We start from the raw sequence: 19,202 nt of genomic DNA, 5'->3' as shown, positions 1-19,202 counted from the left end.
TTCCATGATAGAGCTGCTTCAGGTGATCAGTGGCTTGAGGTGGCAAGGCGTTTTTGTTTCATGGGTGTATGTCTGATGGACAGTTGCTGCGATTTGCCATTTCCTGTGTTTAACTCTTCTACTTCTGATTAGAATTGAATACCTTTAATACTTAAACCTCATTTATTTAGATGAATATGAAGAAGCAAGCATATATTCAAAATGTTTCTTTCACATAGTCAGAGAAAGGAAGTACTGTATACTGAATTTATTCCCCTCACAGGATTTCCCGCTATCCTTTTGGATAAGTAAATACAGAAACATTTTCTTGTATAAAGTCTGTCCTGCCTCTTCCTCCATATGCATTTGATTATTTCTGCTTTGACAGAGCAAACAGCTGTGATTGTGAATAGAAATCTGTTCCACGGTATGAGAAAATACAGTCGGTGCCGTGGTTGGAAGCAGAGTGGTCATTAGCTTTAGTCTTTTTTCTGTAGGCCTTGGCCCCGAGGGGCAATGACAGAGCTGTTGGTTGGTATGGGCTATTGCATACTTGGGAGAAAACCCATAAAATATCTTTTTTCTGTCTTCTCTTCTGTGCTTTCCCTCTGCCTTTTTCTTTCCGTTTTCCTTGTTGCAAAAGTAATAACGTGTTTATTAAAGGATTTTTAGAAAATGAGAAAGGAAGGAGGGTTTAGATTTATATTGAAACAGTTTGCCCCTGATTTCTGAGTAATTCCGAATTGCTCTTTTTTAGCAAGTGCGGTGGGGACTGACATCGTGTCGAGGGCCTGTGCTTGTGGCAAGCGGGTTTAATCAGTGGGCTGAGGTTGAGAATCACACTCTGAACTCTGTACTTGAACAGTCTCCTCTTTTTAGAGTGAAAATAGGGGAAGCTGGGATTTAGGAATTTAGGAATATGTATGGAAACCTGAAATAAGGATCACATTGTAATCTATTGTTGCCTAATAGAAGGTTCTGTAGGGGGTAGATTCTAATAAAGTTTTTGAAAATAATAATTGGAGTTAGTGCTTTGGGATTATTTGAAACCGTTAAAGAGTAGTTTGAATATTCTTTTATATTTTATGTGTGTATTTATATTGCTCTGTGTTCCAAAAAGAATTTGAAGCAGCTGTTTACTTAGCAGATTCTTTATGGAGAATTTAAGATAACTTAGTCATACTCTCTTCTAATACTTATAAGAGCTGAATTTGTAAATTTTTATTATGTATAGTTTGGGAGTGAAATACCATTTCTCTTATGAAGTGTCAGATTTTCATTAAGGATGTTACTGGTTTGTTTTCATTATTTCCTCTCAGAGATACTGTTTTAAAGTATCTTGTCTTTATCTCCTATAGACATGGTTTTCCATTGTTTTTAAGTTTTTTTGTATTTGATTTTATATATTTTGGTCTGCCTTATTTTCTGATGTACTAGAATGATTGAAAGGTTTCTTTAAGGCACAAAAAAACAGTTGTCAGGTTTGAGCCATGAAGCAAAGGGCTGGTAAAAGTTCACGTGGTATGGTCATGGAGTCATTGTGTCTGATGGGCTAGGCTCTGATGTATATTGTATCACTTCGTCCTAATAACAAACACGTCAGGTAGGTATTATCCTCATTTTACAGATGAGAAATGGGCTCAGAGATGTTAAGCAAGTTCAGACAGCTCCTTAAATGGTAAAGCTATGATTTGTATCCAGGCCTGTCCAGCTCTGTCCCCCTCATTCTCTCATTTTAAACTTTCTTCAGTAGTAAGTAAAAGCTGGTCTGTGATCCATTATTTTTTGATCTGTGCCCCCATGTCATTCTTCGGCAATGTCAGGGGTATTTCATCAGGTGAGAAAAAGGCGTGTACCAAAAGAAATGCCTGGTTCCCTTTCACAGTCCTGTGGACTCTGAAGTGTAGGGTGGGATTGGTAGAGTAGGGGGAGCACAGCCAAGCATAGGCGCCGTTTGGCTTGGGCATGATCCTGCCTTGCCTTTCCTAGAGATGTGTTTTTGAACAAGTTGCTTAATCTCTCTGAGCCTGTTTTATCACCTTTAAGATGAGGTTAATACCAACTACTTTGTAAGGTGGTTGTGGTGTTTGGAGATCATGTAGGTGAAACCTTTAAATGTTTCCTGCATACAGTAGCTATCCAAGAAATGGTGGCTACAGTTACAGTAAGTGAAGGCAAAGGATGTTTATATCATTGGGGATACATGGACACTTGACTTTTCAGATCAGTCTGTACCAGCTAACTGGCTTTTTGATTCATTTTGCTTAGGTATTGTTCCTCCCTTCCCAAAAAACAACCAGTCAACCAAAACTCCTTGCCTTTACCAAAGAAAATGGAAAAACTAGTGTTTTAAAGCTCTCTCTTGATGGCAAGTTATTGTAGTACCCAAACTTACTGAAATTATTACTGTACACAGGCCCAGGACGTTCTGGTACAGGAGATGGAAGTGGTCAAACAAGGTATGAGCCACGGAGAACTCTCAAGTGAAGCTTATAACCAGGTGTGGGAAGAATGCTACAGCCAAGTCTTGTATCTTCCCGGGCAGAGCCGCTACACACGGGCAAACCTAGCTAGCAAAAAGGACAGGATTGAGTCACTTGAAAAGAGGCTTGAGGTTGGTATCCTTTTAAAATTCTCATTTAAAGTGTACCTGGATTGAAATAATGAACCAAATAATACCACTGGAGGTCATTTCAGAAAAGTAGACCTGAGGTCTGAGGTGATGATTGCCTTTGCAATTCTTTGTTTTTAAATCTATGTATTTGTTTTCGTACTCTCTGTACCCGGTGTGGGGCTAGAACTCACGGCCCCTGAGGCCAGGAGCTGCATGCTCTTCTGACTGAGCCAGCCAGGCGCCCCTTGCTTTTGCAGTTCTTGAGGGAAAACTACACCGAAGTGTTTGATCTTCTTTGACGTTTTATTGGTTTTCAGCATTGCTGGACTTAATGATAAAGGTGCCCTCCAGATTGATCACAGGTCAGACAGAACCTTTGAAATGTGGGAGCAAGAGACAAGAAGTTAACACTAGTCACTCAAAACAGTGTACATCAATGCTGGAATAGGAGAGATCTCGGTGGTACCAAGAAGCTTTTTTTCCCTATAGCCAATGGAGCACATTTATAAAACTTTGGTTCCTTTCCGTTCACCCTGATTCCTTTGAGTTTGTTAGAGAGAGAGCACCGAGCTGGATCAGACAATGGCTTCTGTGATTTTTTTCACATCTGAGGAAAATGTTGAAATGTACTGGATGGGAGTTTCATTGGCATATGGTTTCTTAATATAGTCTGTGTGTTTTGAATTCCAGAATCTGTGTAGGCATTTTGCCAATGGCATGTAAATTGTGGTTCATCGACCACTAGGTTGCCTTGTGGATTCTTAATGGTGGTCTTCAGGGATGTTTCTGAGGCCAGGATGGGATAGGGGAGCAAGGGGTGCTACAGGCAGTCACATGCAGAAGTGGCCTCAATTTCTTCTTAGTGATTATCAATTTCTTTTTACAGAAAGCAGGTTGGAAAATATTTTTATTTAGGGTTAAAATAAAAAATGATAACATTACTTGGGGTGATTGGTGCTGTGTGGGGCTAGTGAAATGAACAGGAAAAAGCATTCTTTGAATATGAAATTATTCTAAGTCTTAATTTTACCTTTAAGACCACATGTATAGGCACCTGATGGTTAACACCTGTGGGCCTCTTTTATCATTTAGTGGGAAAGTAGTTTCTTTTGGAAGTAATTCTCATATTGGGTGAAATCTTTACAATCCCGTTGCTGCTAGTTACTCCAGTTGTATTACTCTGACTTCCAGCAGGGTGTGCTGTTGTGCTGTGTTTTAATTCACAATTTTAAAGTCAGGGAAAGGAGAACATCAGTGGTCACATTTTAAGTTCTACTTTCTGTTGTGTAGGCTTCGTTTCTTATGTATAAGTGGTAGTTAGCAGTGTAATCCTGATCTAAGGTCACATCATAATTGATTAGAAAGCTATTTGGAAAGCTTCCTTGCAACATTGATGTATAAATACTTTGGTCTCTCACTTAGTTTGAAAAGCTGCTCATTTGAGGTGGGTAAACTTTTTCTACTTCAAGTGGTAAGGACATTTTGTGCTCTTTAAGATATAAAAAAAGTTTTTCCCTAAATCTCATTTACTTTGTTGAGGCACTAACTTTCATGACAGCAAATAAATGTGTCACAAAGTGAGTGGTGCCATAAAGTACAGTAATTTTTATTTTTATGTTGAATTCGTCTTGTGAGTTTTGAAGGGAAAAATACAGAAAGAACCACTGCTGTCCTTTTGGAGATTTATTTGGATCATTTATGAGCAACCATTAAAAACATGTGGTTCTCTTTGTTCAGTTCAGTACCAGGAACTGAAATCTTCCGTTGAACTATTTTTGTTGAAGGATTGGTGATTTTGGAAGAATATTCATAAAACAGTCTGAAGTAATTTTTCTTTTCTTGACTTCTGGATAACTTACTTTATTGTTTACCCAGCTAGTTACTTTTAAAGAATATGTAATCAAATCCTTTAATTTAGTAAACTACACTTATTTCAAATGAAAGTTCATTAAATCTTTAAAAAGAAGAAAAGAGACTCAAAAACCCAAGTAAACAAATCCCCCATTTTATTTGTATCCATCCCTAATTCAGAACTAGGTTTGTTAGCTTATTTTAGTTTTTGAAGACACAATTCTACTGGTTTGAAATACATAAATATTTTATTTCAATTGTGGTAATTCTTTCATCATTTCAGTTGATTGCTAAATTATAAACATTATTCAAAGTTTGTTGTGGGGAAGGAACTCCAGTCATATATAAACTAAATGCTATACTTAAATTATTCTTTCCACTCTTAGGTTCAGGGAGATATGCCTTTCTGTGCAAGCACAATACACCATGGCTGCCAGTGTGTTTGATTTTTGCTGTCATGAACTTTGGAACAGTGAATCTAAATTACGGTCCTATCACAGTGTATCAAGCAAGATGAAATCCAGCTTTGTCGTGGTTGGTGTCTCCTAAATGGATTAAAAAATATGCCCCGAGGATTATATTGGAGCTGGTCTTTGAGCCATTACTCATGATTAGTATTTGCAACATAGAACTTAAATGAAAACCCTTAAGATACTCATTTAAAACTAATAGAATGATCTCAGATTTTACGTAGAATGTGGTGGGTGGTGTAAGGAGTCTCTTAAATGCATAGAATCAGAATGTAGTCACAGGTCAGAAGTAAGTGGGAAAGGCTTCAGAATTGTAACCAAGTTCATGTATTTTATTCTGCTTTGGAGGCAGAATTAATTTCAGAACCTTCCCAGATATATGTGCAGCAGCAGCAAACACAAGTGATAGCTAATATCAGAAAAGGAGAAGTTAGAAAGCATAGCACATTGAGGCCATTTAAATACGATATTTTAATAACTTCTGAGGGCATTGTAGGTGTATGGTAGGAGGAGTAGAGTTATTGCTATTTGTAGTGATGTGTCCCAGATTTTTAAAAAAAAATTTTTTTTGTTCAGGGTCATTTCTTTCTTTTTTTTTTTTTTTAAAGAGGAATGGCTAAAACAGTAGGAAAATTTTTATTAGATGGTAAAAAATAAAATGGCTTTAGCACTTGATGTAATCATATGTTTAGTGACTATTACAGAGCATCTGCTATGTGCCAGCCCTTGTTCTAGCCCCTGGGAATATAGCAGGAACAAAGCAGACAGGTGCTGTGCTCTTGGGGACTTCAGTTATCTGGAAAATGCTTCATGTGGAGAGCTTCATTTTCTGATGATGCCAGATAAATGAGTCATTACTGTATTTGGGAAGTGCAAATAGAATTTGAAGTGTTCTAATTTGTTTCCACTTTAAGTGGAAATAGGACATCGTCTGAAGACATAATTATTTTGAGTGAAATAATTTCCAGTAGGTGCAAAAGTGAAATGAGAAGTTTGAATTTAGGCCTGCTATTAAATTTAATAGTATTTGAAATAGTATCTAAACTGCTGTGTTGAGGAGGTTTGGCTGAAAAGTAGATTTTGTCATGTTAGCTATAAAAATGGAAAGGCTTTCCTTAGAGGTGGAAACTAGGTCCAGAAGTAATACTTCTCCCCGTATTTTACTGGCGCAGTCAGTTTAGTCAAGAAATATTATGTAATATCGACTTCTTGGAAATAAAGTAACTTAAAGAACACAGATAACACATTTAAAATCTTTCTCAATGTATTTGTAGAACTCTTATGAGGACCCCTGCCTTTATTGAATGGTAATATTTCAGCAAAATTCGCTGTACAATGGATCAGATTTTCTCTGATTTTCATTATAAAGTCAGATATTTTTACATAGGAAAAAATTCACCCTTAATACTTTAAAGAGTGAAAGCTTAGGGTAAGGATCAAATTGTTGGGCAAATCTGGGTGGAGGACTCTGTGTTGTAGTCACTCGGCAAGTTTATGTTCCCTTGTGGGTGTGTGTGGGGAGGGGTGACACGGGGCACAGGAGAGAAGTTTTTAGTACTTTGGAATGCTCCCTTTCTCAAGTTCTGTTCTTTGCCTTGACCCTTAAAGGCACTGACAGATTTCTTGGTTGTTTCTATCAAGAACTCTAGAGCTGGATCAGAGATCTCCTTGGTACAGTTGTGTTGCTTCTGTTATGCCTCAACATGGAGTTGAATTTGTTTCATGTGTTTCATTTCCTAACGCATGCAGATGTAAAGTGCTCTTGGTATTTCTTTGTTGGTACATTACTGTTCTTGAAAAGGCTTTTAGTAAGGTTTTGCCTCACTTAGCTTGCTTTGTGGGAATGCAGCCTGGTGGTTGCTAACTCGGGGAGATGCTAGCAATAATCACTCAGACCTGCAGCTCATCAGTATGGAGAGGGTTCATTGATAGAACTGAATGCTAGTGAGTAGTATAGAGATTAAAGGAAAGGCACTCATGGACTCTTGTTGTTTGCAAACATTTCGGTGGTTGAACCACATCGTTACTACTATAGGATCATATTGCTAAATGATGGACTAGGAAGTGGAGCTGCCATCAGCTCTGTATTTATTTTGGGTATCCTTAAACCTGTTTTTCCAGTGGTATAAAGTTATATTCTGGCCCCCCAAGCAAGAGTTTCACTGAGGGATGCTCTTAATGTTTCTGAACCTCACTGTAACAGACTTTAACTGAAGACAGTATTGGAGACCCAAGGATAATGTGTTTATTTTGGAATTACTTAAGCTTAGTAACCTTAACAAACTTAGTGAGTTCGAAAGTAACAATTACACTTTTATAAGTCCCATACAGCCCCCTTTTGTAATGACCCGAGGAAACACTTACGGTTCCACTGATTCATCTCCTGGGGACCATCAGTTTTCCATTGGTCTCTGGCCAGTCTTTTTTAGACAGTTTCTCTTCTATGCATTTAAAAAATAACACTTGTAGGCGTTTTTCTAAAAATAATACCTGTACTTTGTAGAAAATTTAAAAAGAAAAAACAATTTGAGAAGAAGCCTACCATCCAGACATAATTGCCTTAAACGTTTTGAGGGATGTGTATGTGTGTATGTATATATTTATATATACGTGTGTGTGTGTATGTATATATATGACTAAAGACAGAAAAAATTACCATATGCATCTATGCGTGGATGAAAGGAGGAAGGTGTTTAGAAACTGAATTGGAATCACCGTATACTACTTTGTTAATTTAATAGTATATTATTACAAATATTATTAAAAAAAGAAAAGAAACCTGATCACTTGCTCTCATTTATAAAGCTGTGGCAAAGAACAGCTTTGGCGAAATCCCCAAGTAATTACGTACTGGTTATATTCTGCCCAACTTCTTAAAAAGTTGTTAAATAACCTTTTCTTCCCTGTAAAATTTTTCTACGAGATGTTTGTTTTCTTATGATCTTATAGCTTGTTAAGAATAAAAGAATTAGGAATTTAAAAGTATAAGCTGGGGAAAGTCAAAGCTTTTCTCAAGTGTCAAATAAAATTCTTGTAGGCTAATGTCTCAGTTAAGGAAAGAATGATGGGCAGATCCATTAATTAAGATCTTGTTTATGTGTGTCTAGAATAACTTGTTTTTCAGGGAACTGTCTGATGGCATTAAGCCATTTAGACCCACAGCTTGAATTTCCTCAGGCATGTTTGCATTTCAGGGGCTGAGGCAGGGAGGATGTTCGGTTTATTAGTAGTGGTGTGGCCTAATGTGTTGAACTTTCAAGTAGGACACATTCTGTAGTTTCTTCACTTAGTCGCTGTGTGGCCTAGGGCAAGTTACTTAACCTCTCTGAGCCTCAAATTTCCTTACCTGTAATATTTGGGTAGCTAATAGTTTTTATCTCGGAAGTGAGAGTTTGAGATACTGTAAGATTAAATGAAATACTGTGTGCCTAGCAGTTACGAGGTTTAGTGAGTGGAAATTCTCTCCCTGTCGCTTCAGGTCTGTTGAATTAAACTTGGTTTGATACTCTCAGGTATCAAGAAGTAACTTTGGTACCTTGAACAACAGGGTGGCTGAGTTTTTATTCTATAAATTTTGATGACCGTCTGAAATTTGAGACATGGGTTGATTTTCACAGAGATTGAGTAAGGCTTAAGGCTCAGATTTTGGTTAGTATAAATGGATTTTAACATAATTGTGGATTGTAATTTAACATCTCATATATACATTTTGGTGTGTTGAAATTGTTGACATACTTGTAAATTTTGATGTCCCTTATATTTCATTGTATTGATGTTTCATGGTTTGTGGTGTACAGTCTTTTTTTTTAAAAGATTCTGTTTATTTATTTGACAGAAAGAGACACAGCGAGAGAGGGAACACAAGCAGGGGGAGTGGGAGAGGGAGAAGCAGGCTTCCTGCTGAGCAGGGAGCCCTATGCGGGGCTTGATCCCAGGACCCTGGGACCATGACCTGAGCCAGAGGCAGACGCTTAACGACTGAGCCACCCAGGTGCCCCTGTGGTGTACAGTCTTAACAAAATAGCCTCTGCAGTAGATACTGAATTTGAATTTTATAGAACCTTTTATTATGGGAGTTTTCAAATAAACCCTAACGTGGATTAGTTTAATTGAGTCCTCAAATGTTAACATCCAGCTAGGGGTATCAACTCAAAACCACTTTTGTTTCATATATTGTTCTCTCTTTCCCATTATTTTGAAGCACATTCCAGACATCGTATTATAAGACTGAGTTATAGTACATGAAATTTGTCAGTTTGGTGTCCCCCACACATTGGTGTGTAGATACATTCTCATTCATCTCCCCTTTCTGGATTGAATTTTACTCTTTCATTTTAGATGTAGTCAGCTTTAATTATATCAAGTGTTGTCCTACTTTAATTTTTTCATAGTTACAGTTTTCTTTTCCTCTTTTTTTTTTTTTAAGATTTTATTTATTAGAGAGACTGAGGTAGCGACAGGGAGAGGGGGAAAGCAGGGAGAGCAGGAAGCTCAACTCGGGGCTCTGTCACAGGACCCTGAGATCATGACCTGAGCCAAAGGCAGACGCTTAACCCACTGAGCCACCCAGGCGCCCCTAGGTACAGTTTTCTAATAGTGAATTTTGTGCTGATACATATTTAAAGCTTAAGCTTCCATTATAACCATATCTGGTAGGTTTGTCTGGTGACAAGTTTACAAGGTATTTAATCCTATGTCCACTCCTATCTCTGCTACTCTCTCTGTTGGATATTTTAAGAAAAATTTGAAGTGCATTTCTAAGTGCAGATAAGGATTTGAAAAAAAAATTTTTTTGAGAACTTTTTATAAGTCAGCTCTAACATACTGTCCAAGCTCCTTAAGCCAATATTGTTTTGTTCAAAATAAGTTGTCCTTCAGGAAGGGCAATTGCTAATACTTAATTTTTTTTAGAAAGGCTTAGAAATATGAATTTGGTTAAGTCACAGTCTGGTTTTTCCTGACTTTTTTGTATTTTAAACAATAAGGTCTTATACCCTGTTGGACTTTAATATTTCTGTGGTGTATGAGTATGAGGTGGGGGAGTTGGACTAATTTAGAGCAGTTCTGTTCCATGAATACATGTGCATTTCATGTTTGAGGTTTCTTGGCTAGAAAAAAGCCAGACCTTACAGGTTAGCATTTTTCCCTCCTAAAGCTTATTGAGCAGGCATAGGTTGAACATTTTACAAAGTGTACATATAATCTTCCTTCACATTTTAATGATCAGATGGCAGACATAAGGTAACTGAGCTCAAATTGAATATTAAAAGCTGCATTTAATTTTTCCTTATACTTTTCGTGACTAAATTTATGTAGTTATTTGACTATAAATTAATTTTTTCTTGCGCTTAATTTTTTGGTATAATTTATTTCCATATTTGCTTGGAATCTTAGTATAGTATTTGAGCCAGAAGATTTTATATAAAGCTTGAACTAAATTAAATAAAATTGTTGGCATGAAATGGAAGCTAGCAACTTTTAAGTTTTAAAATCCTTGATAGTTCGGGAAGCCTAGATGACTCAACTGTATGAGGTGAGGTAATCCCCAGGTACAAGGTACCAGTCATTCAAAATGTGTCTTGATGACTAATTAAACACTTTTAGAACATAAGTATTAGGCTCTGGGACCAAATTGGAAATTGAATATCCATGGAGTGCAGTGCATAGCTATTTGAATTATCTTAACCAATGAAAATGAAAATTTGTCTAATTTTTAAAATGTGCTATGTATAGGGGCATCTGGGTGGCTCAGTCGGTTAAGTATCCAACTCTTGATTTCAGGTCAGGTCATGATCTCAGGGTGGTAAGATTGAGCCCTGTGTAGGGCTCCGTGCTCAGCAGGGAGTCGGCTTGAGATTCTCTCTTTCCCTCCCCACCCCCTCCCACCCCCCTCCATTCTCATGCCTGTTTGCTCTCTCTCAAAAAAAAAAATGTGCTGTGTGTATTAATTTGAAATTCTCTGCTGTTAATGTTAGGGTTTTGGAATGTTTATTTGAATCCACAGATGATTAGAGTATCTTAGAACATGCTGAATTATGGTATAACTCCATCCAGCAACTCCATCCTGATTGCCTAGTAGGGGGGCTTTAAAAATACCAAGATCTGAGACCATTTAAATAAGGGTCTCTGGGCTTAGGGCACTGGCACTGGTAGATTTGAAAAGCTCCGTGGGTGATTCTAAAGTTGAGCTGGGGTTGAAAGCCACTGGCTGGAGAAGACACATTCCAGTACACGTTACTTGCCATGGTTGTCCTCAAGAGGCAAACTGCTCTCTTAAAAGAAGGAATAGCTGTTTTTCCTTGCTTTATTTCCAGGAAGGATTCTGGCTCATTTTTTATTAAAGTTGGAATTTTAAGGTTTTAAAGCCTCATCATTAGTCCCATGGTCCATTAGAGAGGGGAGAGCAAAATGGTTGAACTCTTAGTGTATATAAGGTAATTGTCATCAGACCTGACTCTTGTTAACTTGTTTCCTCTGTGCTAGTCACTGGGAGGCTAAGGGTTTGGCATCTATTATATTACTTAAGCTCCATAATAACTTATAGCAGTGATTGCCATTTTACTGATGAGGCAAGGAAGACAGGTTAAATAGCTCGCATCACCTGAGAACAGTGGGGTGGCAGTGCTGGGTGGCAAGGGTGACTCGCTGCGCCCTCTCCTGTGCTGCCTGACTCCGCACAGTGTTTCCTTAGACATTGGTGCCATGGAACTTACTTTGATTTGTTATCTGTTAGGGGAAAATAGCTCCTTTATGAAGGACATTATTTATTATCCAAATGAATTGCAGATGAATAAAAGCTTACTAGCTTTTTATGGATTATTATTTGGGTGTACATTATCTTGAAACTGCTTAGTTTCAGAGTCACTTGATGGAATCAGTTGAGGTGGGGTGGGAGAGTGGGGAGAGAGAGGAAGTAAGTTGAGGGGGGGAGGAAAGAAAGAACAGACCCACGCATAAGAAAGTAACACAGATTTAATGATTATTCTTGTGGCTCTGACCTCATAATTGTTAAGTGTTGTATGTTGAAAACATGCATTTGCAGATCACTTTAAAATACGAAGTGATTATATTGTGGGACGTAGAATATACACCTAGAGTAGGTGTTATGTGAGTGGGATTCTGTATTACACACCTGTTTCCTTCTCAGCCAGCTCTCCTTGAACTCTCTCACCTGGGGCTTTCTCGGCCCTGATTCAGCTCCAGCATTTTGTTGATATCTTGCTTTTGTTAATTGTCCTCCTCTTCCTGTTTTGTGAGTTTGAATTCTTTTCCCCTAATTTTTAGAATGAGTTGAGGAGGTAGCCCATCTGTGCTCAGTATACATATTTAATAGGAAAACTGTCATCTCTCAATTTTCTGGTGTCTTCACTTTTCAAAAACTAAAGATTTTTTTTTCATTGCCAAATGTGATATTCTTTTTCCTTTATCGGTTTTGTGCCACATTTAGAATTATGATAAAAGTAAACCAGTAGTTTTATAGTTTAAGGGGATTACATTTTGATTACAACTAAGGTGCATTAATTGGACATTATTCAGTTGTTAAAAATGTGCTGGATGTATAATATAGACGTGCATTTTCCCCACTTCTATTGAGAAATAATTGTACATCACTGTATAAACTTAAGGCATTCGGGATGATGGTTTGATTTACGTGTGTTGTGAAATGATTCTCGCGATAGATTCACTTAACCTGCATCATCTCACATAGATAAAATATAAAGGAAGAAAGAAGAAAAAAAAATGTCCTCTTATGATCTTGAGATTTACTCTTCTTCACAACTTTCTGTATATCATATTGTATAGAAGTCCATTTTGGGATAAAGGTGGTGAAGATGGGTCTCTGCCAGCCCCCAAATCAGTGCGGATTAATGACAGCAGAAGTTATTTTCAGAAGCAGAGATTAGTTTTTCTTATACTATGAAATTCAAACTTGCTTTGAAATTGAATCATGGGTGAAGTTATAGACAGATGGTGTGGGACTAAACTGTGAACCCCTTCTAGTACAAGACAAACCCTTCTTAGGCCAAATTTTGTGTTATGGCAGCTAAAATATAAGGAGTTCTAATGTACCTTTGCTTTGAGGAGGTAAATGAACCAATAGTGCCTTTTTAGTTCTGTTATTTGGCTTGTTTTTCTCATGTCTGCTGATGACATCTTCCCCCAACCCCCAGATAAACAGGGGTCACATGACCACGGAGGCTAAGAGAGCTGCAAAGATGGAGAAGAAGATGAAGATTCTGCTTGGTGGGTACCAGTCTCGTGCCATGGGGCTCATGAAGCAGTTGAATGACTTATGGGACCAAATTGAGCAGGCTCATTTGGAGTTACGCACTTTTGAAGAACTCAAGAAACACGAAGATTCTGCTATCCCCCGGAGGCTAGAGGTAACATTATTGCCTTGCAGCATTGCTTAAGAAGAGAACTGCAAAGAATTACCAGGGCTTTCCTGTTTTTTCTTTTTCCTGTGCAGACTATCTCTGAAGTTGATACTGTCTGGCTTTTTTCAGTGAGAGCTTGAAGTTTTTGACTTATCTAGAATTGTCTGTGTGTAGATGGATAGACCAGGCCAATGGTGGATACAGTGGCTTTTCCTTTACTAACTTTCTGGTTTGTATATCTATACACCGTGACATGGAATAAGTAACCCTTGTGATTTGTCCCCCTGAAGCTTAATTGCATCCCATTCTTCTCGCTCTCTGAGGTCCATTGAACCATTGTCTGTTTTATAATTTAGGATGCTGGGAATACAGCTGCTCATTCTGAAGCATGAAATTCCTTTGGCCAGATTTGGTTTATTTCTCAAGTGTGCATGATAGTCACACTTGGGCAGCCAGGGCTTAATGAAGTGCATTTGTGGGTATTGATAGGACGACAGTGGCTTGTTTATTTGAGATGGCAGCAGAGATTTTATAAGATTTTACAAGATTTACAAATGGTAGTCATTTGACCAGAGAATGGTTGCAGTACTTGTTTTACAGCACAAGTAGTTGCTATTTCTTGTTTCTCTGGGGGAATACCTAGCCCTTAAGAGTCATGACGTAGCTCAGCTATTTGTAAGATGATAAAGTATCATAAGATGTTTTTAAATTTCAGTGTGCTTACGTATGAAATAATTATTTAATATTTTTGTCTCTTCAAGTGTCTAAAAGAAGATGTTCAGCGACAACAGGAAAGAGAAAAAGAACTTCAGCATAGATATGCTGACTTGCTGCTGGAGAAAGAGACTTTAAAGTCCAAATTCTGAAGCATAGTTTATATTCTGTCACAAGATGAATTAATTGCTGGTTTTCATACTCTGGAAGGCTGAAACTGATGATTATCTTCATTGACAAATTTACCCACAATCTGTGGTTTTTCAGTTGTTTGTTTTAAATGATATCAATCTTACACAGTCTATGTATAAAGACTTTAACTCCACAGGACATTTTAGGGTTTAAATTATTAAGATGATTCTTTTAGCAGTGTCATATTTACAAATTTTTTTTTAGTTTTGGCCTTTAATTTTAAAAGCCTGATTTTAAAGTGCTGCCTGTGAGTAAACTCTTGAATAAAAACAAAATATAAAAAATGGAGAATGTAGCCTTTTGTTTGAAGTAATTAGATACTTAGAGTGCCCACAAACCAGCAAGTATGTACTCTGTGTCATATTTAATGAGTAACTCTTGGGTAATAAAAATGGCGATCCAGTATTTTAATTCCTAAAGAGGAGTCCTTTTGTGGCTTTGTCAGTTTTAGCATAGAGTACTCATTTCTCAGTACACTGACAAGATAAACATTTTAACACCTCAGTTTTTTGTTTTTTGGTTGTTTTTTTTTTTTTAGTATAACTTTAAGGAAGATCTCTTCTCTGCCCAGCTACTCACACAGTTACGGATTAGGACTCAAAAGATTTCATTTTTATCGACCTGTTCTCTTCTTGTAAATGTCTTTTTGATAAAGGCATGTTAAAGATTAAAGATTAATTTCAGTAAGGCTGTTGAACTTTATTAAAGCTTGGTGTTTATCTTAACAAGTTCATTACACAAGTGTAGAATTTGGGGAATGGGTGGGAGTGGGAAGACCTGACTTTGTAATTCACATGAAATTATTTGGGACACTTATTAATTGGCTACAAGTTTGGTATAGACCAACAATATGTTGGACTAACCAGGCAAATTTCCCAATCTTAAGAATCCTAGGGACTAAAAGGAGGGAAGGAGGGATTGATTGATTCATTCATCAGATATTTATTAACTGTATACCCGGTGTCAGACTCGTGGAGATAGAACAATGAGTAAAATGGGCATGACTCCTGTTTTGTGGTGCTTATGGTCTGTTGGGAATTTTAGGTGATTAAAAATCAGATGTTTATCGAGTGACTCTTCTTATGTGCCAGGCACTTAGTTAAGTGTTGGAGATAAACTCTCAAACGGAGATGACAGTAGTAGGAGGAGATACTCCCATATACCAGGAAAAGTATCAGATCATGAACTTAGATTCTATGGAGGGAATTAAAATAGGGTGATGGGAGATAGTGACTGGGTGGCTACTTTAGGCTGCATGATCAGAAGAGTCTTTGAGGAGGTAACTTTTAAGATAAGATGTGATTAACATCTTAGAAGGAGCCATTCTTGTGGGACTCAAGGAAGAGCAATACCAGCAGAGTGAAGAACAAGCACAAAGCCCCTTTGGAGTGTTTGAGGAATAGAAAAGACGACCATGTGGCTGGAACGTCAAGAATGGCATTTGAGTAAGGCCTACATGAATAGGGGCATATTTATAAAGCCTTGGTAAGAATTCTTATTTAGATTTTATTCTATTATGGGAAGCTATGAGAAGATTCTGAGCAAAGGAACGACATGGTTAGATTTGGTTTAGAGAAATATCCTGTGGTCATACTGCATAATGTCTCACTGGCTGAAGACAGGGAAGCCAGTTAGTTGAGGAGCATGAAGCGGTAATGAGGCAAACAGCAACACTGACTGAAACCAGGATAGAGGCAGTCCTGGTGGGGACAGGTGCAAAGATTTGAGTGGTAATAATTCTGTGGTCTCATCGGACTATATATTTTTCTAGTATCTAGCCACTTAATTCTAGTACTTGTTTCAGTAATTTCACATCGTTTTCTAGGGAACACTTTGATATCATCTATGAATAATAATGTTTCTTCTAGTAGTTTAATTTTTGTTGCATGTTTTGTTGGCAGAAATGTTTAAAACAGTGTTAAATAAGAATGCTGATGGTAGGTGTTTTATTTCTGATTTTAATGGGAATGTCCATAGCATTTTACTTTTAGGCTGGCTGTTTTGAGTTACTTATCTAGAAAGGAAATATCCCTCCACTTTTAGTTTTTAAAGAATCTGAATTAGGGGCGCCTGGGTGGCTCAGTCGTTAAGCGTCTGCCTTCAGCTCAGGTCATGATCCCAGGGTCCTGGGATTGAGCCCCACATCAGGCTCCCTTCTCCACGGGAAGCCTGCTTTTCCCTCTCCCTCTGCTTGTGTTCCCTCTCTGTCAAATAAATAAATAAAATCTAAAATAAATAAATAAAATAGTTGATATAATAAAGACTCACTTTGTTTTCAAAATTTGAAATAATGCACATACTTACAGCCTAAAAAAACCAAGGTTTGCATAATTTCAGAATTGGCAGTCTCAGTGCACTGTAGACCTACGGCTCATGCTTTTGCTGTATAGCAGTGCGGCTTTAATTGGTAAACAGCTCTGCATCACCTCTGTTAGTGTCCTGTAAAGCCCAGGGTTCTTTACCGGCAGCACTCTGAGAGCGATTTTGGTAACTGTTTTCACATTCACATTTATCTTACTCTCTTTCATTAGCTGGTTGTGTTATAAAACTAGTGTTGAAAAGCGTGTTTAAGTCTCAGTAACTTTGGGACAGAAATTAAATATGATAAAGAGCCGCCCCCCAAAAAAAAACCCACCAGCAGGAGTGAGATCTCCTCTTTGAAATATTAGAAATAATGCTGAGATAAGAAAATTCAGTCTCCAAAGAAAAAATACCTAACAGAATGTGTAGATTTCTGCTGTCCAACCATTTTATCGTCCCTGTTTTCACATCTATTTTTCTGGGAACGTTAGTTGTGAAGTATGTGATGTCTGTCCTGCAATGCATTTCTCCTAAAATGTGGCTGTTCTGTTGGCCCTGTAAACTTTGATTTGCTAATAGGTTATTTAGGAAAATTGCATTTTTACGTTAAGTGAAGTTAGTCTTTTGGTCTGTTGGCCCCCCCCCTTTTTTTTTATAAGTAGGCTCCACACCTAGTGTGGGGGCCAAAGCAGGGCTTGAACTCACAACCCTGAGGTCAAGACCTAAGCTGAGATCGAGTTGTATGCTCACCCTACTGAGTCACCTAGGCGCCCCAGTCCAATTTTTGACATGGAGATTTTGCTAGCTGTATAAGGTGAATAGGATAACTATGTATATTTTTCTTTGCATCAAGCAGTTATATCATTGGAGGGATTTGTTCCATTAAAGATTGAAGGATTGAGCTTAGAAACCTTTGAATTGAGAGCCCTCTTGGGAAGTAACTTCTTGATAACAATTTGTTCTGTGACTATGTTACCTGTTTTTAAATTGAAGTGTCTTTAAATTTGATTTTAAACTTTTGTTTTAAAATGTATTTCTCCTTTTGTGTTTATTATTTGCTAAATTTAAGTAATTTATACTTTTCCAGAAAACTTAATTTTGTTGAAATTTAACACATTTGCAGAGAATTTTAATAGAAATCTCCTATATTTGTTACTTCTTAAGTTACAAGAAATTGACCTTAGTTTTACCATTTCCTATTTTTTCCTTGATTTGACTTGCTAAAGGTAATCTTTTTTTCCCTTCAAAAAAACCCGGTGTTTGGATTTATCACTTGTCATTTGTTTTAAAATATATTAATTTCTCATTTTATGTGTATTTCTTGTGTTTTCTGTAGAGTTTCTTGCCCTGTAACTTTTTGAGTCTGATGTTTATTTTTTGTTTTTATTTGTATACAAATGAAGGGTTTTGGTTATCTCTAATTTCAGATATGTTCACATCCCAGCTACATTGATGTGTCTTGTTTTCTAAGTAGTTTATCATTGTGTTTTAAGTTTTTGGTTAAATAAGAATATTTAAAAATTTCTGTGTGGTTGGCTTTTTTTAAATTGTTGCTACTTGTAGCATTTTTATCTTGTAGCAAGGAAATATGGCTTATGTAGTTTCTGCTTTTTAGAATTGAGGTTTTGGAGCCCAGCATTTAAAAAAAACGTTTTATGAATGTTTTAAGTGAAGCTTTATTTAGTTTGTGTGGGACAGAGGTGAACATGTATTCAGCCACTTTAATTATATTATTCAAATTTTATTTTCTTATCTTGGGGTGTAAACTACCATAGACTAAATGTTGTCTTAAAGTCTTCTAGATCTTTTTCTCAATTTTCAGCTTGTTTGTCTAAAGCTTTTGTTTCATATATTTTGATACTGTTGTTTAGTATGTAAATTCTTGTGTCTGTTAGGGGTCATTCATAAAAGACTTGCTAGTCTATAAAGTTTTTCCTTTTCTGACTTGCTAGTCTATAAAGTTTTTTCTTTTCTCCTTTATACTTTTACTTTGAAATTAACCTCTTTGAGATTGGAATATTCTTTTTTTGTTTATATTTGCTTGATAAGTTGTCTATTTTTTTTTAACTTCTATATAATTTTTTGTTGTCTCTAAATAGCATGTCTTGTTGGATTTTATATTTCAACCCATTTGGAGAGTTTTTGCAATTTAAGAGGGGAGACTAATCCATTTGCTTTTATGTTAATTACTGACTTTGGTCTTCTGTGATCATGTTTTATGCTTTCTCACTGATTCCTCTCATTTCCTAAATGGACTGTAATGTTCTGGGCTTTAATTTTCTTAGTGATTTAGGAAATATGCATTCTCTTTTAAGTTTTACAGATGATGATGGTATCATTTAGGATTCAGGACCCATGCGAGAGAAAGAAACCATACCAGTACTTTGAACAGGGAAATTTAATATGAAAAATTATTAACTAGTAACAGGAGATTAACCACTAAGATGGGCAAAGACAACTCTAAAGAATATAGGACTAGCAGATGTAGAGAGGAATCATACCTGTAGACTGAGAAGAGAGAGTACTCAAGTAGGGAACATTCTTTTTTATGGTTGAATAATATTCTGTGCGCTTGTGCACACAAGCTTGTGTGTGTGTGTGCGCGTGCGCGTGTGACGTTTTTGTTACCTGTTCATCCATTGGTAGATTATCTGAGTTGTTTCTACATCTTGCTATTGGAAATAATGGTGCATCGAACATGGG

The 19,202-nt window shown here is 37.0% G+C and overlaps 1 protein-coding gene across 1 annotated transcript in view; it reads left to right on the top strand.

The window, feature by feature from the left end:
* Positions 1–14,885, top strand: part of CDC5L (cell division cycle 5 like) — a 45,424-nt gene extending 30,539 nt beyond the window's left edge. The window contains exons 14-16 of the mRNA XM_028097649.2: positions 2,396–2,593; positions 13,086–13,298; positions 14,054–14,885. Of these exons, the coding sequence (XP_027953450.1) occupies positions 2,396–2,593; positions 13,086–13,298; positions 14,054–14,158 (516 nt within the window). The 3' untranslated portion in view covers positions 14,159–14,885. The remainder of the gene's footprint in view (positions 1–2,395; positions 2,594–13,085; positions 13,299–14,053) is intronic.
* Positions 14,886–19,202: the final 4,317 nt, after the last annotated feature.

This window comes from Eumetopias jubatus, unplaced genomic scaffold (assembly GCF_037043125.1).
Source record: "Eumetopias jubatus isolate StellerSeaLion01/CBP00866 unplaced genomic scaffold, mEumJub1_p1.0 scaffold_6, whole genome shotgun sequence".
Lineage (NCBI taxonomy): Eukaryota > Metazoa > Chordata > Mammalia > Carnivora > Otariidae > Eumetopias > Eumetopias jubatus.
Note: the sequence above shows the minus strand (reverse complement) of the source record. Positions and strands in the feature narration are given on the sequence as shown.